The following is a 24,982-nucleotide window of genomic DNA, read 5'->3' on the forward strand; positions in this document are numbered from 1 at the left end:
CTTCAGCATACTTCTGAGTTTTCTGAAGTAATCTAATTTACAAGTATCAGAGGGCTAGCCGTGTTAGTCTGGATTTGTAAAAGGCAACAGAGTGCATGCATCCGACAAAGTGGGCATTCACCCACGAAAGCTTATGCTCCAATACATCTGTTAGTCTTAAAGGTGCCACAGGACTCTCTGTTGCTAATTTACAAGGTATCATCTGAAGCCAGTTCTTCCCATTCTTCTTAGCACAGATCCCGCACAAGGTTCTTCTGTCTTCCGTGGATGGGGAGAGCTCTCCTCTTGGGCATGCTTGATAGTCTTGCATCCTGGACTGAGCAGCCATCCTCAAGCAGAGGCTGGACCCTTTTCATAAAGGGTTTGGCCATGAAGTGTTCTCTCTCTCTCACCACATTACATTTCTGGATCCTTATAATTCCATTTGTTGGAAAGAGATTTTCTTGCTCTGCAGAGTGAATTCCATTGCATAATCTCTACTTGCTGTAAAAAATACTCACCTGACAGGGGAAAATTTAAGGCTCCAGGATTGCAGTTGGGTGAGAAAATAGGTGCCTCCACTTTCATTGGCATTAGAATTGTGTGGGAAGTTGATCTAAATCTTTTATTGGTATCATAGTTACAAGTCTAACGACGAACAAAATTAAGCCTTAGGATCCCATATTTATTCTCCCTGAATGTCTAATGCTGTGTGTGCTTAGTTTACAAGCTCAAGCAAGGTGGTTTTAACTGCCAGCTTAATATGTATCATGATCTTTTCTTTCTGCTTGATATCCCCATCACTAAGATCTGGAAGGAAACAGACTTCAGTTGGCAATTTGTGGAGTATGAGGTGATAGAACAGAATGCAGTTAACTTATGTATCTGTATTAGTTCTGCATGCAGTGCTGGCAGCAAAGTACACATGGGGTTGATATCAATGCCCCTTCCAATTAAACAAGTCTTGACCACATCACACCAGAACCATGCTTGTTACAACAATGGTTGAACACAGTCCTCTTAGCACGTCTTGATTTGAGAGGACAAAGTGTTTTAAGATTGTCACATGAGAGGCAGAATACAAGTACAATTTTAACAGTTTATTCCATTTTGCATTACTGGATTATACTGTACACAAATTAGATATTAGGACAGGTATTAAATTCTTGTCTTTTTTTTTTTTAAATAAAGTATCATTCAGGACTTAAGAACTTCTAATCTCAATATCCTCTGTTGACCCCGGGAGAATTACTTACCTCTCTGCCTCGACTGCATAACAGCTAAAATAGGGATCCTTTCTGTCCTGCTTCACAAGCATGAAGAGATTTAGTTAATGTCTGTACAACATTTGAAGAGTCATATCTCCAAGGGAAATAGGCAGAAGGGAGGAAGAACCAGGAGTTTGTCTCAAACCTCTAAGAACAACATGCCTGTTGGCAAGTTCAGCTCTCACAAATTCCAACTCTGGTACATAATTCTACAGCATGCTTAGGTTAGAGATGCAAATAGTTTTGTATAACACTAAAGGTCTGCTTCTCTGGTTCTATTGCATCATCTAGAATGCTAAGACTCCTGTTGCCTTTAACACATTGCTCCATATGCTGGGGAGAAGTTGGGCCATGAATTCCAACCCCTTCTGGTCTGTCTGCTGGGAGAAGGAGATGGTACAGATGGTATAGGACAATTCAGGTTGAGAGGTACCTTTCTTCTGTCCTATTGCTGGAAGAAGAAATCAGGACTTCCACTTGGCTGCCAAATCTTTGTAGGTGGGCCCAAAAATGTACATACTTTTTCCTAAATAAAAACTTTTTGCTTGTGCTTTGCAAAGGCTGAAAAAAAACACATGACAAGGAAGATCCCATGAAAGAGAAGAGAAGGAGGAGAACTAAAGAAAGAAATTCCTTTAAGAAGTTTTGAAGAATCAATTACGATTTAAGTACCTCACTGTGTGTCTAGAATAGAAGTTTTCAGCAAGAGATACTGCCATCTAGTGGAGAGGGAGCTTCCCTCAAGATGTTAGATTTTAAGTAAGCCATTAGTGTCGTTGGGATTTGTATCAATTTATTTTTGAAGCCATAGTGAACTCTTCCTTTTTCCAGCAACACTAAACATGACAACATGAGATAAATATGTCTGATGTAACTTCTGGCAAATCCATCACAACTGACATGTACCTTTAAAATAATACCACAGAAGAAACAAAGGCCAACGTTGTGGTAACATACTTAAGTGCGATAGTTTAACTGGAGAAATTAATTCTGGGATGGTCGAAGCCTAGACCAATAAATTTTACAACACTCATGCCAATATGATAGATTAGAGCTCCCTCTTCGTTCCTCAAAGCAAATGAGAATTGGTTAGGATGCCTGATTTACTTAACTCCTATTCTCCGTACTGCTCACTTTTACTTAACCTCATCATGTTCAAATTTGCCACCTCACTCTCTGGCTAGTGAGCCATTATCTCACCCTTTATTTTTGTTTTCTCCTCTCAAAAGGTGGATTTCTCTGGCTGTGGTCAGGTTTCCAAAAGCTGAAAGGGAAAACTGGTCAGGCGGATTTGGTCTTCAAAGACAGAACCGGCTCTCATTTGATCACAGTGATTACCAGTGGGGAGGAATTTACTTCCAGGAGAGAAGGGCTATGGCCAGAGATTCCTGGGACTCAGCAGGAAGTATAAAGGAGGTTAGCTGCAAAGAAGTCAGTAGTTATCTGTTCCAACATGGGACAGAGGTTTAATGCAATGAAGTAATTGCTGGTCTTTTTTGTTTTGTTAAAGAATGAACATGCAGATTTAAAACTGAAGAGCAAGTTTATGCAGGTTGTGTTTGGAATTGTTTTCTAAGTGACTTAACTATATTAAATGTCTTTGATTCTATATTAAAATCTGGGCTTTCTGGTAACAGGGCTCATCAACAACTTCCCCATCAAACCCAGATCTCATAATATGAACTTAGTTGAGCCAGTGCAGAACCCTTCAAAAGGAATGCTGGAGAATGAGGCAGTGAGATACAGAACAGATTTATGGTCTGGGTTTAGACAACTACATCAGTGCCAGACAATTTCCCTCCCACCAAAACTCTGATAAAGATTCAAGAGACCAAGAGCCAGCCCCATACCCAGTGACTAAACAAAAAAATAAGGCAACCTGACCATCCAAATAAGATTACACACAGTGCATCACCAAATGAAAACACCACAAGGAATAGTTTAGCATATATCAAAATAAGTATGGAAGTTTTACTGCAACATGTCCCTCTCCATCATCATCATGTTTCACAGTTCTTCATGGAAACAGGGAAATAGTTTAATGTAATCTAGAAACTTATTGAATCGTAATGTGCAATATACATTAACACAGCTGTAACATGAAGCATGGGGACCATTTCACCTGTCTGGGCCCTCAAAACTAATAGCCATATTCATCTATTGCATAAGAGATACTGTGCAATAAGGTATCCTAGCTCTTTTAAGAAGGTTTTGCCACACAGAACTACAGAAATACAATAGGGGAACCCAATCAGATAAGAAGATTTCTCATACTGCTCAGCATTCAACCTCACTCTGCTGGCTCTGAGTTACCTGAAGAGTCTTATAATGGACTCCTGTATTGACAAACATTTTACTCCGCTCACATATTTGGGTAAATGAGAAGGGCAGAGTGGATGCTAAACGACTCCAATTTATTCTGTGTGAGCCCTCACTTCAGTGTGATCAAATATCTGCTTGCAGGTACATTAATTAAAGCATCACAAGCGATGGGAATGCATTGTGTGGGTTAGAAATCTATTTCTACTTTTCCATTTTATTTTCACCTATACAACAGCCAAACAGTTTGGAGAACAGAGAAAACTACTGAATCCCATGTTCCTCTAACTACAAAATTATATAAAAGCACTGTTCCATTTAAGAATAAACCTCAACATTAAATTATTCATCTTCCCAGTACCCCCTTCTAAAGGGTTTCCTATACCCGTTTTTATATTTATATGCACTACTGTAATCTAAGACCACTGTGTTAGTTATTAGATAAAACACAACTAAAAGAGGGCCCACATCCCAAACCATTTACCTGTTTTTCTAGACACACCTTAGCTTATTTACTTTTTATACACTTCTTATTGTTTGACTTTGTTTAATCAGTTTCCTGCTAATACTCTTGTATAAGTGCCATGCTGCTGTGTTTGAGTCTGCATCACTACAGGAAAACGTTAAAAACTTCTTTAGTGGGAAATTTAACTTAAAAAGTCATGAAGTATTTCCATTCATTATTGTGACCATCCTTCACCCCTTTTTTTCTGGAGTAGGCAGGAGAAGAGAAGCACTACAATTCTGGGCATACACTACTTGACACTGTCAATTTAAAGGGAAAATCTTTCCGCAAGATTATTACCACCAGAGAAGTCTGCTCACGACTTTGAGAAAGGTAAAATGGTCAGTGAGAGAAGGCAATTCACGATGTGCTAGCACTTCCTTAGGAATGGGGATGAACAAAGAAGAATTGAGCTCACATTCTGGTAGGATCTCTCCTTTCTATCTTTCCAGAAAGCAGGACTGCAGTTTGTGCACTTTAACACATATAACATAGTCCACAGATCATTCCCAGCTAGAGAGATAGTGACAAAATTCAGACCACAGCTAGCGCAGGCAGATGAGCCACAGCATGTATGGTAAATGCAGATGCAGAGATGTTGGGTGCACCACACATACCTGGAATTCAACCATGGCCCCAAAAGAACAAAAACAAATACAGTTATAAGAATGAACAGAAGATACTGGGCGGTCATGGCTTACAGTCAATTTGGGAGAATTTGGCCTTCAGTGTTCTAAGTGGTCATGAATAATATTGACAGAGACAAGATGGGTGAGGTAATATCTTTTATTGAACCAACTTCTGTTGGTGAAAGAGACAAGCTTTTGAGATCTATAGAGCTCTCCGACAGGTGTCACCTTATCTCTCTCATATCCTGGGACCAACACTGCAATGAACAATACTATTTATTATGAAACTGCTCATCCTAAAAGATCCCAAATACATCCAGGATTCACTTCACTCATCACTGAGATGCAGCCACCTGTTTAACAGTGCATGGTAACACTCCTCCACAGTTTAGGTCAGAAAATGAACTGTGTATTTCTCAGACTACAAGAAGGATTTATGTAGGTTGGAATGTAATTACCCACATACAGGTACCTAACTCAATGCTTACCAAGATTATACTCAAAGGTTAAGTAGACATTAGAAGCCTGGCAGGCACAGGGCAAATGAATCCACCAGGATATGCAGATCATGACCAGTGTCATGAATGACAAGCAAAATGTGACAGTTCTTTCCATGACAGCAAAGATCATTCAGCTTTTGCCTCTTCAGAGAATGAAGATGTACCAAATTATGATAATGGCCAGTTTTCTGTGGGCTGTAAACCACTTCAGCAATTCTTATCAATTCAAGTGACATCTCCCTTATTTGAGACCAAGTCAGATCACTTATCTACCAATTGATAGAGAGACCTAGGGAGATAGATGCATGCTTTTTCTAATGGTCGATCATTGTATCCGAATTAAGGTTTCCTTTTTGTTCAACATGTACATCGTCCAAAAATATGCATCAGACCAAAATGCCTCAGGAACAGCATCAGCTGGAAATGAGTTAAAACTAGTTTCAGGTACTATACCTCCCCTCTACGAAGTAGTTTTGCCAATTGGGGGGGGAGAGAGTGAGGGGGGACTTACAGTCATTTTTCTTTTTTTAAAGAAAGGTTTTTCTTTCCAGTGTTGCTGTGTGAAAGCCCAATACAAACAGGAAAAACTGCTGTACAGATTGAAAGCACTGGTAAATCTTCCCCTTTGCTGGTACTCACCCTGATCAATAGAGTGCTGAGGAAGCTGGCTAAGTTGGCTATTCACTACACCTGCATACGTCCGCAAGAATTCCTCTTCACTGGCAGTCAACTGGAAATGTGCAAAAAAAGGAAGGATGAATAGCAGGAAACAGACTATTGACAAATACCACTGCCTTCCCCATATCAGTCCATGTACAATTTAAATTTAATTCATTTAAAGCATTTAACTCCAATTGGACCCAACTCTTCCCTTGCTACCATATTCTGATTTTTCAGAGTCTTACACTTCAAAAGCAGAGAGTATCAATCCCACAACCCATACTCACTGAAAAGTGGACTATCACAAGGATGGATGGAGTAACTTTTCCTTTCCTCAATGTCTTCAGATTTATATCCTCACTGTGCAAACCTAACTGAGGTTAATTGTACAGTATACCTGAAAGCATTTTCTGACCTCTAGTATGAGTACCCTATTACTGCTGATGACATGCAAGAGGGAAAGAACTTAGCTTGAATGTTAGAGCCCAAGGAAAATTTATGGGGCTGCACTTAGAGACTTCTTTTTATTTGTTAACGGAGTGAATTGTACATAGAAATCAGTGGGACCCAATCAATACAGAATCCGACAATCCAGATTTAAAAAAACCAATTTTTAAGATTTTTAACATCTTTTTTTAATCAGACCCAGTTCATCTACAATTTTTAATTTTACAAAGACTATATGAATTCCCTGAAAAATTATGAAAACTATAAACCCATTTATACAAACTTGGGTGTATGAGCCATATCTATATTCACTGCAGCCCTGCTATTCTAGTGCTAGAATCAGTGATCTCTACATGCACTTAGATCTTGGGTCAATGATGGCAAAACCCCTTCTGCTGCTGTAAAACTGTCTCTCCACTATGGGGTTATGCTGGCATAGTTACAATGCCATAGCTACGCTGCTATTGTCCCCGTAGTATAGACATGACCAAAATGTGTCTTGCAAAAGTGAATTCCAGAACAAGTGGCCCCTCCACCCATCTTAAAATAATTTAACAGAGTTTAACCCTGGGGACAGGGAATGGGAACATCCCAGTTGGTCACAAATTCCATGATGGGGTGGAAGAAGGAGGTGGTTAAGTTCTGATACTTTTTCAGGACTCCATTAAACTTACATTTGATCCCATCTTCCTAAGCATGAGCAGAACTCTCACTTTCTGCTGGATGTACATCTCCTCCGGACTCTTCCCGGGGACGCCCTCACGGTTCATTCCCCTCCTCCCAGCTCCTGGGACTCCTGCAGATGTAAAGAAACCAGAATGAAGTGAACTGATAGTTATGGTTTGATATGCATAACTAGAGAGTTCTATTTCCAAAACACCTATTTTTCACCATAGGCCAAAATACTTCATGAGTTGGTTTGACAACTAGGCTGGGATGGCTTGGTAGTCTAACTTCTGACAGGCGAGAAGAGGCCCGAGTCACTCCACTGTAAAAAGCAAACCAGACAGTGGATTTGGAAAATAAACCCATCACAAGTCTGGCAGCAGGAGCTGGCTGAGCAGAGTTTGCACCTCCATAACACTTGAGCCATTGAGTGTGGTTGGGGAAGGGCACAGAGTAGCCATGTATCCCCTCACACCACGTACATGGGATTAAATTATACAGGCAGAGACACCATGATAGAAAAAGGCTCATCTACTGACCTCATGACAGAGGGCTCAATCCTGCAAGATTCTGGGCATCTCCATCTCATTTTCTTCAAAAAGTTGAGAATGCTCAGCAGGTCACAGGACTGAGCCTTAAGTATGAAACTCAAACACACCACCACATTGCTGATCATGTCAATATCAGTTCACTTAGCACGTGTCATGACTTTAAATCTAAGGGGAGAAGATAGGATTCAAGAAAAATTGAAAGAATCATCTCTAATACCAATTGATTTAACTTCACCTGCCTATAGACTTTTTTGTAATAACCATGACTAAAGGTGGAGACAGGATGCAGCGCGTACATCATTCAAGTTTATTTAGCTCTACAGTCAAACATAAGTCAGGTGAAATTTATTCCCCAAGTCATTTTCCCTATTTCTGTTCTTATAATCTGAAAAATATCCATACATAATCCTTCTTTAAAAATTTCTAAAACTGATGTGTTGCTTTTTAGTAGGAAGTGGAATATCTTAAAATTTCCTTCCCAATATTACTTAATTGTTTATGTTTTCTGTCAGAAGGAAGCGTTTTATGGAAATAGCAGTTGGAGATTTATATCCACCATGTATGCCCACAGTAGCACTTCATTTTATTGCAGGAGTAGGTGGAAATTGCTTAAATCCCATAATCTGGTACTTTTACCAACCCACAGAGTAAATGTTTTCAATTATAATCCACTATTACTATGAATACACACACTGCATACCAGTTCATTCAGAGTCAAGGTTCAAAAAATTCTTAACTACAAGTTGTTTTGAAAATTAAGATGCTTCACACAATATTCACTCATGAAACAGACTAGCAAACTAACAGCTACTGTGCACTGGCTCCAGACCTGTGCATCACAGAAACTTAATCCCCACCAGGGAATTCCTTCATGGAGATGTAAGCCTGGTATTGCTCCACACTGCACATCTAGCAGACTGGTCCCCAAAATTCGGCCTGTGCTGAGTTGTCAGCCTTGTGATTCCTGGCAGGTTTCAGTAATCCAGGGAACACATCAGATTCATCAAGGCACTACTGCTAAAGAATTTGGAGCACCAGGTTTAGACAAGCTTTTTTATTTTAATTTTTTCTAAAGCAAGTCAGACCTCTCCTTTTCTCCTTAATTATAACTTTTAAAGAGAAAAAGTAATTAGGATGTGGAAAGAGTTCAGGTTATATATTGGCATTCCTGGATGACTCAGTAATTATTCAAACTTAAGCAGTAGCTGTAATGGAGAAACCTCACCACCCACTTTATTTCAGTACTGCCACGGTGCCGGTAAAATGCAGGCCTGAGATTTAACTATAATTTCACCAACACTACTTGAAAAAGTTCCCAGCGAGAGGTTCTGCATTGTGCTGATTTTGATGTAGAAGGCTATATTTGAAAACCAGCAACTGGTAAATATGCAATGTTGACTTCATTTATAATTGAGTTAACAGATGATTTGGGGAAGGCAGAAAAACAAACACAATCCAATGACATAAAAAAATTATAATTTCTTCTCTTAAAAAGGTGGAATAGTTTTTCCATTCAAAATGTCAGTAACTTTATACTGAAATGCCACACATTCCACTGTTCTGAACTGTGAAAAGAAAGTGAACAACGGAGAATAAATAAGCATGTGATGAGACAGGCAATCTAATTCAAGCATTTATAATAATTAACTGATCCATATGACACTGTGAAAAAACTGTGCAAGTGGTTCTGAATCACTCTCCACTGCACAGCTGTGCAAAGAGGTGAATTTAACACTAGTGAAAGGTGCTGGATTGGCAGCCAAGGAGATTCAATCCTATTTATCCTGTAAAAAAAAGCAGACAGCAGCAGCACAAGTTTCTCCCACTTTATCCCACCTAGACGCCCAATCTGGATGGACTGTTATCTGCAGTGTGCATCAAACACTGCACAGGTAAGATCTGTACTGCATGATCCATAATGGGCTTCACACAGTCTTCTGCTCTTCATACTTCTAGAACTCTAAGAACCCCACCTTGAAATTTTTTTGCCCCATTCCTTTCTCCTTCATTTTGTATTTATGGTTGAAAAGCTCTATTAAAAGGAAGGGTTTTGCAGAGAGTTGAAGTTGTAGAATAGCACGAGACAGCTGACACTCATTTTTGCTGTCCCAGCTTTTACAATCTGCACCAGTCAGTCATACTATAAGGCCACAGGAGCTAACAGCAGTGCGGCTGAGCAATGGCACAAATTAAGAATCAACATACCTGCTGCCTAACTATTAAATTCAAGCCATTAGGATTCAGTTACAAGTAATAAATAAAGACAGAACTGCAGTCATTTGAGGACTGGAAAGCACACCTGAAATAATCATTGGGGAGATCACAATACTTTAGCCTACAAACTAACATGATTTTGAAACAAGTCTGATCTTCACATCATTGATCTTAAAAAGTATGGATGTGGGATAGCTTTGGAAATCCATGGATGACATCTTAACTGGCTAGGCTGAGATTCAGAACCAAATGCCATCATTAACTGCTGTACCCTTATATTAATTCACTTTTTTAAAAACATTCTGGAAACATTTCACATACCCACATTTCTTTTCTCTTCTCCCGGTTACAGATTTTGGACCATTTTTGTAAAAGGCTTCACTATGCACTTTGACATTTGAACCACACAGATTCTCAGCAGGTTAGATTTCAGAATACTGTGCTTGGCTTTATGGATGCCATGTTAGTTTAAAGGGCTATCAAACACATCCATCTACCAGTGCAGCCAGTACAGGAACAAGCATCAATAGACTGACTGGTTCAGAATCCAGAGACAAGGCCCTAATGTGGGTCAGTAGTTTGAGAAGGGAAAAGCAAGCAAGTCCTTCAAAGGATCAACATGGGGCCAATTTCATTCACTTCATACACCAATAACCTGGAAGACGATGACAGAGCAAGCTTGTAGCAGGTCAGTACAGAAAAAGGTTTCATTTACCCAGGGTGTCAAGTGTCCCTTCATAATCTGAACCCCTGAATGGGTAAATCAGATGTTTCAGTGGGGCAGAAAGCAAGATATCCTCCAAAAATTAAAGGAGTTTAATCTCCCCACAAAAGCCTAAAAATGCCAAGAAATGCTAACACTCAAGCATATTAAATGTGGATAAAATTATACCAATTATCTACCAGTAGAAAGAAGAACAGGAGTACTTGTGGCACCTTAGAGACTAACAAATTTATTAGAGCATAAGCTTTCGTGGACTACAGCCCACTTCTTCGGATGCATCCGAAGAAGTGGGCTGTAGTCCACGAAAGCTTATGCTCTAATAAATTTGTTAGTCTCTAAGGTGCCACAAGTACTCCTGTTCTTCTTTTTGCGGATACAGACTAACACGGCTGCTACTCTGAAATCTACCAGTAGGTGGCACAAACATCCAGGGAGACGCCACTTCTGCCCCACTCTCCCACCTAGAGAAATCCCCCCACACTTCAACAGTTTATCTTTAACCATGGAAGGGTGACAACTCCTCTTCACTTTACCCCAACCTGAGAGAAGACAAAAGAAACAAAACAGGGAGAAAAAAATAGAATAGGATGAAAAGGAAGGAGATGATTGAAGAGAAACAGGAAGAAGGTTGAGGGGAATGGGGAGAATGAGGAGAAAAACACACAAAGATCAAGGACAAAACCAAGAGAATTGTTGGGAATACACCATTTCAAACTTCTGAATTTAGAATTCAAACATTCTCTATGTTTGCAGCAGAGAAATTGAGTTGGTTTGATACCAAGGACTAAAAAGAAGTGTAGAAAAAACACTTCCAACCCAATGCCATAAATGAGTTTTCCCACTCACAAGTGCTTGTGCTGGAGTAATTATAAACAATCGCACCCCCAACTTTTAAGACTCCAAAAAGTCAGAACTGAATCAAAGGTAAACAATCTAACAGTGTTATCTCTAGATTTGTTCTGCACTTGAGAGACCATTTACACAGTAGAGCATGTCACTTAACTTGCCTCAAAAAGGTAAAAAAATATAGAATTGAAAAAGCATCAAAAGTGATAAAAGGGAAAAACTAAACAGAGCCTGGTTTAGCAACAACCAAGCATGTGTGAGAACGGTGCCCGAACACACTATCCATTTTATCTAAGCCAAGAGAGGAATTGTTTAAGGTGAGCCATGAGGGCATATTAAAGAGTCATGGGATGAAACTGAGCAAATGAAAATTTAAGCTGAGTATCAAAAAAGATCTCTCAGCAGTGAGATCTATTAGGTCATGACAACACTGAGGAAAAAAAAGATGCATTTTTACAAGACAGCTAATGCTGTAAAAGCCTAGTGTAGGCAAGGCACTAGGATTTTATCTTGATGTAATTGGCTGAGATACCTAAATTAGAATTTTACAAAGTGTGAGCTCTCATGTTATTCATTGCTCTTCAATGGACTTATTTTCTGTGGAGATGCAAGTTTGGGACTCCATAACAGAACTTTTACTAAAGAAATTTCAGTAATTCTGTTAGTCCAGTATTTTAGATATTAGCCCTCTTAGGTTTTTTTATTTTCATAAAGTAATTGTGCTGTTGTTCTTTTAAATAAAAAGCAACTGTTTCTCTAGTAGTACAGCTGACTTTATGTTTAACAATAGGGAGCAATTCTGACTCTGCCTGACAACGCTGCCTGGATGAATCTTAACTATAGCCATATCTAATACTTTCCATTATAAGACCCTTTTTTCAGTTGCTTATAAATTTGTCAAATTTTAGACATTCATGCCAAAGTTTTCCATGCCAGCTATTTGCCTAATTCTGATTTTTTTTTAAGTATCAGCTAAAATTGTTGAGCCATTTCCAAGAATGAGGTTAGAAGAAAATATGTTGTTTTGCCTATTAAAATACTTACAACTATTTCATCGAGAAGTTGTAGTGCCTCCAAGCATTGGAGCAGTGACTTGAAATTTGGCAGGGGATTGCCCAGTGTTAGGGATGTGCCCTTTGTTGTCCACATGAAATCTGGCCAAATTTGGACCAAGTTATAAGCTCCTGAAAATCACAGTGTGCACATGCTTAGAATGGCTTGTTAAGAGTTTGACAGCTAAGTTTCCTGAAGTTTTTTGTCTTCGCTGAGCATGCTCCATCCCCACACAGCTCTTATGCATCAACCAAATTGTGCAAGCACTACTCCACTCCCTCTACCCGGAGTAACAAAGTATTCTCCATTCTAGGGCTGCAGGGGCTGAGCAGATTTTTTCCTGGATCTGTTCCCTCTTGGCTGCTAGGGCCTGCTTTGGTGCTGGGCACTGGAACTAAGACCAGGAAGACAGTCAATGTGCTCTTTTCCCTGTCCACCCTCCTGAGCTGTGCTGCCCATGCAGTGTGGTGAAGGAAGAAGCTGCCTGACTTGAATGCAGGGAAATCAGAAGCTAAAGGGGAAACAGAGCAGGAGCTGGAGAGACGGGGGGCACATACACAGGAGCAGAGAGTTTATAACAACTAGAGCACACTCCCCTTAAGAACCTGGAATCGAACCCATGTTTCTCACATCAGGATTCCTTTGTTTCTAATAAATAAGTTGTGATTCCAACTGGCCAACTGTCTCTCATCTTATTCTAGTGGCTGGTCCACAGTGAATAACTACCACCAGTTATTCTGTTAACTCAAGTGGCAGACAGGGAAAGGGCTGTGCTTTGGGTCTAAAGATCCCAAACTTGCTGATGAACCATGTGGGAGTCAATAGGGTTCAACATGATGGAATTTCCCCCCACCCCCCATCCCAGGTTCCCTTTTTAAAAATCTAAGGATATTACATACAAAACAAATACAACTTACCTGCTTTAAAAAAAAGCGAACCACACAAGATCAGATAACCCAAGTGCTCAGTCCTGATTAATGATCACAACTGGAAAAAACGGGGAACGAAAATGCCCTGTGAAGATAAAATATTAAAGAGAAATATATAAACTGAAAAACAGCAATACAATTAACATTTTTTTTCAATCAGTCTTATACCATTGCATCTAGCCAATGTTTGTAAAACTGAAGACAGGCTACGTGAAGCAGAAATCTGTATAATACTCCTTATGTATTATTTCAGTAAGTGATTAAAGATGAAAATCAATCACTAACTACATTCCTGGTGGAATTCTGCATCACTGTTGATCAGAATACACTCAAGTCTTGCTTTCTTTGGGAGTTGGGGGAGGTTTCAACATAAGACCCGTCTCTTTGGACAAGCAAGTAAAAGTGCAGCAGAACAACCAGGTGTAACCTCCTCTGGGTAAAAACAAGCATGATTCATCACTTAAAAATTCAGGGTGGGGTAGAAAAATATAATGCTTATGGCCAAAATTTATGTTTTCAATTATGCATATGGCATCTGAATATAGCACTTAAATGATTAATTAAAAACCCCTGCTTCTTTTACACTGTAATTAATGTTTCAAAAAGAAATTTTAAATATTGGCTAGTCACATACTGATTACATTTTTTGACTGATCAAGATGTGGGTATTTCTAAACCAATTTTATAATTATCATTAGGAACTAGAGGTTGAGTAGGTTCCCTAACAGACAATCACTGGTCACCAGAGTCCACACACATCAGGGCTAGCTCAAGTGAGATTACTGGTCATCAAACCTTTCACATAATATGGCACAACAGTGTGAGTAGCTTCTGCTCAGGACAGCTCCACAACTTGAAGCATGTCAATCATTACCATACAAAGGGCCAGGTTTTAATTAAAACTCTGATTAGAAGAGCCAATTTGTACACACCTGCACTACCCACCTAAATGAAACCTCCAGCATGGAGACCAGGGTTCTTGATTAAGTGTAGAGATACACACTTGTTATTTTCAATCAGGAGGTGAAGGCAAAATTGGAGTAGCTCAGAGTTTCTCCTAGTCAGTGCCCTGCACCATTCCATGCTGGGAGACGGCCAAGCCTGAGTTCTCCTGAACCATTATACCAACTTTGTCCAAGAGAGACCAGGGCTGAAATTACTGCAAGCTTCACCCACAGCACTCTACAATGGCTCCTACTAGGAAGAGCTGGGAGTGGAGGAGCTATACCAACTGCTTTAAAAGCCATTCATTGCACCTCTCCAGAAGAGAGAAAGTGTCTGTTATGAAAGGACTATTTAAGCCTTACCTTCCTCCTTCACTAATTAGTTCCCACTTTTCTTACCCCCTAAAATGCAATACAGCCCAATGACCCATCACCTACAGTGCTGACAACAGAACCATTTACAGTAACTAATTGCTCTTTTCATTTTTATAGACTTCAAAGGCATCCCACCCTCCATCATTACATACACATGGAACTGTGGGAACTCCTTCCTTCAAAAAGAGATTAAAGCACAGGAACTAACCACTTCTGAAGTGCACTAATTTCTATTAACAGCCAACAATAGCACTCTCACACTTACCATTAAAATGCCAGACCCTTCCAAAAAGCTTTAAGTAATGGCAATCTATCTATGCATATAAGCCCCATTTATCAAACAATCCATTATCAAGTAACTCAGAAAAGAGAACATTTTCCTGGCCAGGCATTGTAGTTACCATCTCACAAACTACAAATCCCACCTGAACTCAACTGCAGATTGAAATTTGGTCTGGGTAAAAATTACAGCACAGCTAGTCAGAAAACCATGGAGACCAGCTTTCAGAACAAGTATACTAAGTTTACAACTCAGAAGCAGCAGCACTGTGCAAGTGATACAATCCTGGTTAGTTTCACTTTGTCACTCCCCGCTGGGGTTCTCTCCATTGCACCATGAACCCCTTCCGACAACAAAAATTACTACATGATCCCAGGAGGGGGGACAAAAGTTTGAGCTCGCCCAAACCCCACCACCCCGGGCGGAAAGAACGGGGGGTGGGAGGGGCAGAAGGGGCCAAAGCCGAAATCCAAGCTGCGCCAGGCGGGGGGTGGGGGACGGACCAAAGTTGAAGCCTAAGGGCTTTAGCCCCAGGCAGGGGGGCCTGTAGCCTCCATCCAGGACTGACGCTGAAGCCTGAGCCGTGCCGCCCAGGGCTGAAGCCCTTGAGCTTCGGTCCCAGGCAGTGGGGCTCAGGCTTTGGCCCCGGGCGGTGGGATTCAGGCTTCGGTCCCCAGTAAGTCTAATGCCAGCCCTGGTGACCCCATTAAAATGGGGTCCCAATCCAGTTTGAGAACCGCTGAGCTAGAAAGGTTGGGGTAAGTGCTCTAAATAATCAGCACTTCTTCTGCAAAGGGCACAGGGTGACTGGAATAGATAAATTGGGATTTCACTGTCCTTTAAGAGGTGGGATGGAGACACTAAGTCCCAAGAGGTCCACTGACTAGTCCAAGATCACATAGCAACTCATGGTAGAGCCACGAATAGAACCCAGGTACCCTAAGTTCCTGCTCTAGGGACTGGACCATGCTGCCTCTCACTTTTTTTAAACTAAGAATCCTGAGTGATGATCTTTAATGGACCCTAAGAAATATGATCTAAAAATACTCTGCAACAGGATATTTTGGGGGTGGGCAGGAAGATGACAACTGAGGTCCAAAATATGAGAGAGCACGCTTAGCTAAACAGCTGAGGAACAGCTGAGCTACCATCAGGGCACGTAGCTTTGCTCACCATCTTAAATGTTCCAGTAGATCCAACTGATCCACAAGGTTGGGTAATTATTTGGTTCAATTAAGAATACTAGCTCAGAACTATGCTATTTTACTTTTTTTGTGGGTCAGCAGACATGTGCAGATTGGGAAAGGTCAGAAGGCTGGGCATTCTGCTCCAAGTCTATTCTAATTACTTGACCCTATGGATAGGTCTATAAACACATGACAACTGCTTCAGTTAACAGATTAAATACTTTGAGGGTTCATCTAGGTTCATTCCCCTCCACAGAAGCATCTCTGCGATTTCACAGGTACTGAAAACAGCTGTTCAGAGCTTCTCTTTCCAGTCAACATCCCTTTTAAGGCAAGCTTCTAATTTCTCTTTGGCTGAAAGAGATCCATCCAAAGCCTCATTCTTACTATATGCTACTGCAGGTGTGGATAAGAGTAATCAAATGCATTGAATTTCATTGCCAATAGAATGTGGAAGAGAATACAGCCATTTTTCTGGTTTACACACAAAATTCCTCTACCCCCAAGCTTACTCATATGTTTCCAAGAAAGACTTAACAGTTAAGGTTATGCTGGGCCTTTTATTCTAAACTTCATGTCTGACAGATTCCACAATGCAGAGTTCAGGTTGGTTAGCAGGACCAGATGACAGAATGGAAACTCTTCCCATGCCAACATTTTCTAGGCATCTGGAATTCATCCCTTTACTGTCCTCTCCAGAGAACAGTTCTCTACCAAATAATGCCACTTTCATAAAGTGCTTTACACCCATAAATCTCAGAGTGTTTCACACAGGTGAGCATTTTGTTTTACAGTTAGCAAAATGATGCACCTGAGGTCACAGCACAAGTCCACAGGAGAACTGGAAATAGTACCAATTGTCTCCCTCACACCCTATCAGCTGAATCACAATACTTCCCAGTAAATAAAGCTAGATCATATGAGGTTTTCAGCTGAACAACAAAAATCACACTGGTTGAAAGGGGAAACACATTTTAAATCAGAAAAACATTAGCAATATCACTGAATTGGGACAACATAGAAAAAACAGCAAATTGAAATCAGGAGTCATGCTGAGATATTACGCACCAGGTTGCGGCATCTTGGGAGTTTAATAGCAGCGCTGATACTTTATCAGCATCAAAAAGAGAAAAACACCAACAATAATTTCATCCCCCCCCCCACTAATTATAATTAAACTTTGGTCACTGCACTTTTGGACCCTCATATTTATTGGTTAAACACAGTAGCTTAGTTTGCTTTTCTTATTTCTGCCAGATGTTTTCATACCACACATCAGAAAATATTAGCTTTACAGAGTGCTGTTTAAGCAGAGTTTCTAACATCTCTTAGGAAGACATGCAGACAGATAAACATGGACTGTGTCATATATAGTACCACAGGAGTCCTGGAATCTAATAAAACTTAACTGGGGACTAGACGGCTCAAAGGATTGAATGGGATATAGACAGATTTGGAAGGATTAAAATCTAATTAGTGGGGGTAATTGCCCACATCCCCCTCCACCCCAAAAGCAAAGAAAAAAGAAGAAAACATTCTAAACTATTTTGGGGTGGAAAGGCTAATAAGGGATTGTTTTCTGTACACGAAATCTGATGAAAATAAAATCTATACTTTTGAATCAGTTATTGTTCTTGACTACTTTTTATTAAAATATCTTCAACACGAAATATTTCTCACGTCTAGTGAAATAATAAATATAAAACTATACAAGATAATTGAATATTGTCTTTTTCAGTTAATTTCACAAAGATAAAAATCTAAACCTTCCAAGCCTAGATAGAGCCTTTCAGATCTAGGTTAGAACTGAATCCAGAGACAGTTACTTGAAATCACAACTATGACCTAACATGTTTGCTGGTCTACATGAAGTTAGATTGGAGTCTCAACTCAGGTCCTAGTGATCAAGTGTCCATATCCCAGAAATGACCGCCACTGAAACCCTCAGTAGCAGTCACAGCTGAGGTGCCAAGAACTGGATGGGCCATCAAGAATGAACTGCCTTGTCACACCTGGAGGTGTTCACTCTAGGTCAGGGTGAGACAAACTCGCAAGGCAAATGTAAAAATGTTCTTTTCCTATGCCCATGTTGTATCTATTCTGTGGCTAAACAAAGGTCTTCATTCTCCAATGCCATCAGCCAGCACCTCTTACAAGAAGGGAACTAAGTTCAATTATTTCAATAGCAATTTTAGTCTGAAACAGAGTGAACACTTTCACAAAGCTGTGCATCTAATTTCTTCTGGACAGCATAAAGCTTGTTTGGCACTTGCAGGGAGTGACAGTTACTTCTCATTTATTTTTAATATGATGCACAAAACAGAATAATAAATGAAGAAGATCTGTAGGCTACATCTAAGGCCGCCTGCATAGCTTTGCCAAAGCAACAGCTTCAGGCTTGAAAATGTTCTCTCCCTCTCCCAAATGGCAAATAAAGTTGGCCAGTGGACAAATGCAAAACTGCCCTGCACTTCAGTACTACATTCTTCATTCTGCCTGAAGTACATAGTGAGTACGAGGCAGAGTGAGGATCACAGGAACACTTTCTGTCCTGCAAGGCCCAACATGTGCACTGCGCAGAGCAGAGGAGGCCTGTCATCCAAGTTCTGATCCCCGCTGTCTCCATACCAAACCAATCTACGTGCAAGTGCTGTCTCGCTCGCAAGAGAAAGAAAACAGTACCATCCTCAACCACCCGAAGAGAGAAAGAAAGTGACAGAGTAAAGCCACTGGACCCCTTCTAGCAGCCTGTAAATTTGAGGTGGGAGCGACCAGGACGAACTAAAGTCTTGGCTATAGAGGGTGCACCTAAACAGTAAAAAGTTACTATCCTTATTAAGCAGTATCTCTGAGATGCTAATGTAGACTGGAATTAGGCATTGTTAAGTACCATGTCAAGAACCCCACTCTGCCACGATAAAGATCTTTTTACTATCTACACTAGTGATCCCATGGTTGCTATTACCAGCAGAGCTACATTAGTGAAAATACAAAATTTTCAGAATTTGCTAGTGTAGAAGCAGCTAATAAAAATAGGAGACCCTATCCTGGTAGTAGAGGGAAGAAATTAAACATTACAGTTGCCTGTTCACTTTCAAATGGAACAGAGGCCAAGAACTTAGCTGCAGCCACAGGAAGGGGCAAATGCTGGCTCCACAACATGCTCCCCCTCTTAGCAACCCCACAGAACCTTTTCTGCTGGAGCTCCATGAGAGTTATGCCATACTAGTTTGGGGGGCTAGAATAGGAGCAACAGGTGGGGGAGCAAATGTTCTCCATAGCATGCTCCTGCTTGGAAGGTCAGTATACCGCTGCAAGCAGCATTAACTCTCCTTTGTTGCTGGTGCTGCACAGAGTGGAGAGGGAAGGCAGTCAATTGCAGTGTAACTCTTGAAGCCCCTGTGCTACTCAGAAGCAAGTCTTTGATCCTGAGTTGTTGTGGGAGAAGGGAAGAATCAGGCTGCCCAGACACAAACTTAGTTTATTAAAATATTTTTTCTCTCTAAATCTACAAGAACAACCCCTTAGGTAAAGTGAATCTTGCCACTGAGAGTGGTCTTGCCTCAAATTAAAGAACAATTACAACGAACAGTTACTGAAAGCTTTCCCTTCGCATCATGCTTCCGTCAACTCTGCCCATTCTACCTCAAAATTCAGAGTGGGGTAGGGAAGTCATTCTCATCACAAACCCCGGAGGGTGCTTCTCTCCTAGGTAATATCACAAGCAAGGTTCATGATATAAAACATCAAGAGCATTCTGATTATGTCTTCAGTAACATTATAGATCTGTGTCACAAACAGGTACATTAATAAGCAGCTAGTTTGTATCCAAGAAGAGAATCAAAACTATAATCCTCCAATTCATATCTAGGTTCTGCATGAATGTGACACCCAACTAAAACCCACAACATTTTAGATTGAAAAGCATATTTGTTTTTAATACAAATCTTAATAGAAATAAAAATAAAAATAAATAAATATATGGAGATATATCTATCTCAGAGCTGGAAGGGACCTTGAAAGGTCATTGAGTCCAGTTCCCTGCCTTCACTAGCAGGACCAAGTACTGTCCCTGACAGTTTTTTTTTTTTTTTTTCCCCCAGATCCCTAAATGGCCCCTCAAGGATTGAACTCACAACCCTGGGTTTAGCAGGCCAATGCTCAAACCACTGACCTATCCCTCCCCCCCCAAGTATAAGGTTCTTTTTTTTTTTTCAGAGAAGTATTCCTCTGCAATGTTGTATATCCAAACACCAACACTGTACTTGTGCATAAGAATAAAAGTCTGTTCTATTTCACTATTAGCATAGTGCAGACTGACCAAAAGGCCAAGAGTAAACTGCCCACACAAATAATGGACTAAAATAAGTTTTATCAGTTCCGTTTTAATAATGTAAAGCATTAATGTCAGTCATATGGGAATCTCTCAAGTTGTAGATTGACAACGTCCTTTAGAAGGTTGCATTTTTCCAACAGTTTCCAACAAATAAAAACCCAATGGGAGCTGGTTCAGTTACAAAAAATATTTCTCTTTGATCTTTGCTGGATCTGTAGGAAGACATCTTTCAATCTAGAGACCTACATTAAAGGGAGAGGACAATAAAAGTTCAAATGACCAGGTGTCTTGAACAAACCTAGCTTTCGCAGGTTTCACATGAACTATGCAAATATAAGTTAACAACCAACATGAAGTCCCTTTAACTCTGTGATGTTATACAAGGTGAAGCCATTGGCCTCAGCAACTACACCACGGAGCATTTCATTTGGTGACATCATTGTCACACTGGTCAAGTCATAAGCATGAGGGACGCTGCACCTTTAAAGCCTTGTTGATTTACAATGAGATTTTCCAGTTAACAGCTGGAGCTCTGAAATCAGGAATCAGAATCTACAAATCCTGCTACAAAATTTTCCTCTAATTCAATCTGACCTTCAGCCACAGGCAGCTGGAGGCTACATTAATTCCCATTTCCAGAAGGATACAACAATCCAGAACCCATAACAGCTATCTATTTATAAGTGAACAGTAAACGCTGAACTCCTGAATGTCTTTTTTCATCTCATTTACTGGGCACAGAGCTATCAAGTATGTCTTGGAGTCTGAGGACTCCTGGTGTTAGATTTTAGTTACACTTCATGTAGAACTCTAAATGTGGTTCAGAGATCCCTGAGTGTCTCGTCCAATTCAGAAAAAGCAGTTACAGTCCTCCCTCTGGCGGAAAAACAAACAAACCCACAACTGCAGCCACCCAAACATGAGAATTTATAAAACCAAACTGGGAAAACTTCCTTTCTTGGTTATATATGTTACACTTCTATAGCTCCTTTCATGAGAAGATCTCAAAGCACTTTGAAAATATTAATGAAGCAAGTTGCAAGAAAAACCCAGATGAGTATGTACTTCTGAACGTCAGGTCTAACATGAACTTTGAGAAGCTATTCTAGCTACATAACCATTATTCTTACACAACTGTTTCCTATCTCTTGAGATTTAGGCATATAAAAAACATGTTTTGAATTAGATTTTTGCACTATCACATTAGCAACATATGAAGTAGAGTATCTGGTATGCCTCATAAAGGTAAATGAAACAGCATATATTTTTAGTTAATTTTTTTTTTTAAAAAGGCAATTTTTAATTCCAGAAAAAGTACTCAGCCTTGTTGTGCCTTTAAGTTACATTATGTATCTGAAATGATATTCAAATCTCTTTGATAACATGTTCCTAATTTAAAATGTTTGTTAAAACTAGAAAAAATCCTTTAGCAAAAGCTTATTTTCATATACATTCAAAACAAAATATTCACATGTTTAAGGACAAATCTACACTTAAAATCAGTGTACATCTGCACCGATGGAGCTGCACTGCTGTAGCACTTTAATGAAGATGCTCTATGCTGACGAGTGAGAGCTCTCCCGTTGGCAGTTAATCCACCTCCCCGATTGGCAGTAGCTACGTCTATCAGAGAAGCTTTCCTGTTGACATAGTGCTGTCCACACGGGAGGTTCGGTCGGAATAATTATGTCACTCAGGGGTGTTGATTTTTCACATCCCTGAGAATTGCAGTTATACTGACATAGGTCTTAATGTACACCAGACCTAAACCACATTTACCACTTAAAAAATGACCAAAAACGTAACAGAAAAAGTTGCAAGAGAGACTATAGAATCCTAAAGTCACCAAAACAATGTAATTCTGAAGAAATAATATAAAATAGAAGATGACCTTTAACAGCTGATAAAGGAATATTCTATCGGTTATTTCAACAGCTAGTGTCTTCTGCAGGTCATCATACACTCAACCACATATTTAGAACACAGCTACAAACCTTCAAAACAGGAAATTGTCCAAAAATATAATAATGGAGTGCTGCTCATCTTAATGACCAGTAGCAAATTTGAGAAAGAGTTGCATCTGTAAAAGTAATTATACATTAAGCAGCAAAAGAACATTCTATGGGAGTCCTTTCTGTGGATTACTTTGTAAATATCCTCAACCCCTTAAGAAAGAGGGAAAAATAAATTCCTAGGATAAAGGTATAGGAATCAGAGTAGACACAAGAATGGGAAGTTACATGAGATTCAGTCTCAGGGCACGTCTACGCTACCGCTTAACTCAATCTAACTTACATTAGAAAAAGACACCCCCAAGTGACTTAAGCGCCATCCACACTGGTGCTATGTCAGCAGGAGAGCATTCTCTCATGGACATAGCTTCCACCTCTCGTGGACGTGGAGTAATTACGCTGATGGGAGAGCGCTCTCCCATCAGCATAGAGCGTCTTCATCGGACATGCTGCAGCTGTGCCAATGTAGCATAGACCTGCCCTCGGTGACCAAAGCATTTAAGGCTATAGTGAGTAAATAAGATATACCTGTTATATAACTCCACTTAATGTAAAAAGAATTATAATATTATCAAAAATGAACTAGCGGCTTTACAGACGGATTAAAAAAAAAAAAGAGATACAGTACCCTCCCTGAAAAATTTACAAGCAATACAATTTTAGAAAAGATGACACAAGTGGCAGCAAACAATAGGATGGAAGGGGTGACAGTGGTTACAAAAATATTATGCATTTACCTGTATTTAGGATTATATACACTTTCCTGTCAATATGTTTATATAAACATTTATGCACTGTAAGAAAGCAAATTATTTATTCTTTTTTACTACACACTAGCCAAGTCTTGGTAGGATCTCTAAAGGTATGCTGAAAATAGAAAGAATTAGGCACTTTAATTCACTCCCAGAACACATGCCTTTAAGTAAAAGCATTTTGTACAGGCATTAAAGTAGATTTACATTTTTCAACTAATGCCCAAGTTAACAGATATTATCATCATATTAACTCAAAATGAAACAAACCAAGACATACTAATTTGGAAATAAGAAGTCTATAAAACTAGTATCTCGAAAGCTAATATTCTGGAGTATATTAACAGGAGTGTCATATGTAAGACACGAGCTGATTGTCCCGCTCTACTCAGCACTCGTGAGGCCTCAGCTGGAGTACTGTGTCCAATTCTGGGAGCCACACTTTAGGAAACATGGACAAGTTGGAGAGAGTCCAGAGGAGAGCAACAAAAATGATAAAAGATTTAGAAAACCTGACCTGTGAGGAAAGGTTAAAAAAACTGGGCATGTTTAATCTTGAGAAAAGACGACTTATCAGATCTCTGCTCAGTCTTCAAATATGTTAAGGGCTGTTATAAAGAGGACAGGTTTCAGAGTAGCAGCCGTGTTAGTCTGTATCCGCAAAAAGAAGAACAGGAGTACTTGTGGCACCTTAGAGACTAACAAATTTATTAGAGCATAAGCTTTCATGGGCTACAGCATATGCCTCCGAAGAAGTGGGCTGTAGCCCACAAAAATCTTATGCTCTAATAAATTTGTTAGTCTCTAAGGTGCCACAAGTACTTGGCTGTAGTCCACGAAAGCTTATGCTCTAATAAATTTGTTAGTCTCTAAGGTGCCACAAGTACTCCTGTTCTTCTTTTTTCATAAAGAGGACAGTGATCAATTGCTCTCCATGTCCATGTAGGACAAGAAGTAAGAGGCATAATCTGCAGCACAGAAGATTTAGGTTAGATATTAGGAAAAAAAATTAACTATAAGGGTAGTTAAGCTCTGGAACAGATTTCCAAGGGAGATGGAGGAATCCCCATCATTGGAGATTTTTAAAAACGGGTTAGACAAACACCTGTCAGGGATGGTCTAGGTTTACTTGGCCCTGCCACAGCACGGGGGGGACCAAGGCATGACATATTCTGAAAGTCCCTTCCAGCCCTACATTTCTATGATTCTATGAAAGATGGAAAAATAAGATGTTGCTAGGACTCATTTATCATGATAGTTTAATACTTGTTTGTTAGAAGTTGGAAAGAACCTTCATTCTGCCAAATGACAGAACTTCTTGCAAGAACATTAGATGATTCGTGGTTTTATATGGAACAGTACAAATATGTAGGACAGGAAAACAGATACCTAGCAGAAACTATACAGAATGTAAAAAAAATGAGAAGTACCCCAGAACTTTAGTTGTAACCAGTTACGGTGCCTCTTTTTCTTAATTTCTCAAGGGACCGGACTTAACATATTGAAGCCCATAGTTACCTTACTCTTGTAAACTCTTGAAATTCAGTTTTCTTATTGTTTCACAGTTCAAAAAAAGTTGACAAAATGAAGAAACTAAATCTCCTTGTGTGAACCACCTCAACCCCCATAATTTCCCACTGCTCTTTGAGAAAAAAGATTTCCAACTGCAGACCACAAAGTTACTCCACATCTTGTGGACTCCATCAAAGAGAACCTTGAGCTGCCTTTTCAGGATCTCAAAGAGCCGCATTTTTAAAAGTTTGAATTTAATGTGAAATAATTTTTTCACAACTTTATTCTTCAGTC

At 39.8% G+C, this 24,982-nt stretch overlaps 1 protein-coding gene across 12 annotated transcripts in view; it reads right to left on the reverse strand.

Annotated features, from left to right (window-relative positions):
• LOC101931671 (beta-catenin-interacting protein 1) overlaps window positions 1-24,982 on the reverse strand; it is a 145,743-nt gene that overhangs the window by 111,507 nt on the left and 9,254 nt on the right. For 10 of the 12 annotated variants that reach the window (XM_008167257.4, XM_005292854.5, XM_005292853.5 and 7 more), the window contains 3 exons: window positions 13,279-13,375; window positions 6,982-7,103; window positions 5,840-5,930 (listed from right to left, as the gene is read on the reverse strand). In XM_008167257.4, coding sequence (XP_008165479.2) covers window positions 5,840-5,930; window positions 6,982-7,077 — 187 coding nt within the window. In that variant the 5' untranslated portion in view covers window positions 7,078-7,103; window positions 13,279-13,375. Of the gene's footprint in view, window positions 1-5,839; window positions 5,931-6,981; window positions 7,104-7,512; window positions 7,640-12,352; window positions 12,493-13,278; window positions 13,376-24,982 lie in introns of those variants that run through there. The other 2 variants (XM_065575325.1, XM_065575335.1) reach the window with 2 other exon arrangements.

The sequence above is a fragment of the Chrysemys picta genome, chromosome 21 (genome assembly GCF_011386835.1).
Source record: "Chrysemys picta bellii isolate R12L10 chromosome 21, ASM1138683v2, whole genome shotgun sequence".
In the NCBI taxonomy this organism is placed as follows: domain Eukaryota; kingdom Metazoa; phylum Chordata; order Testudines; family Emydidae; genus Chrysemys; species Chrysemys picta.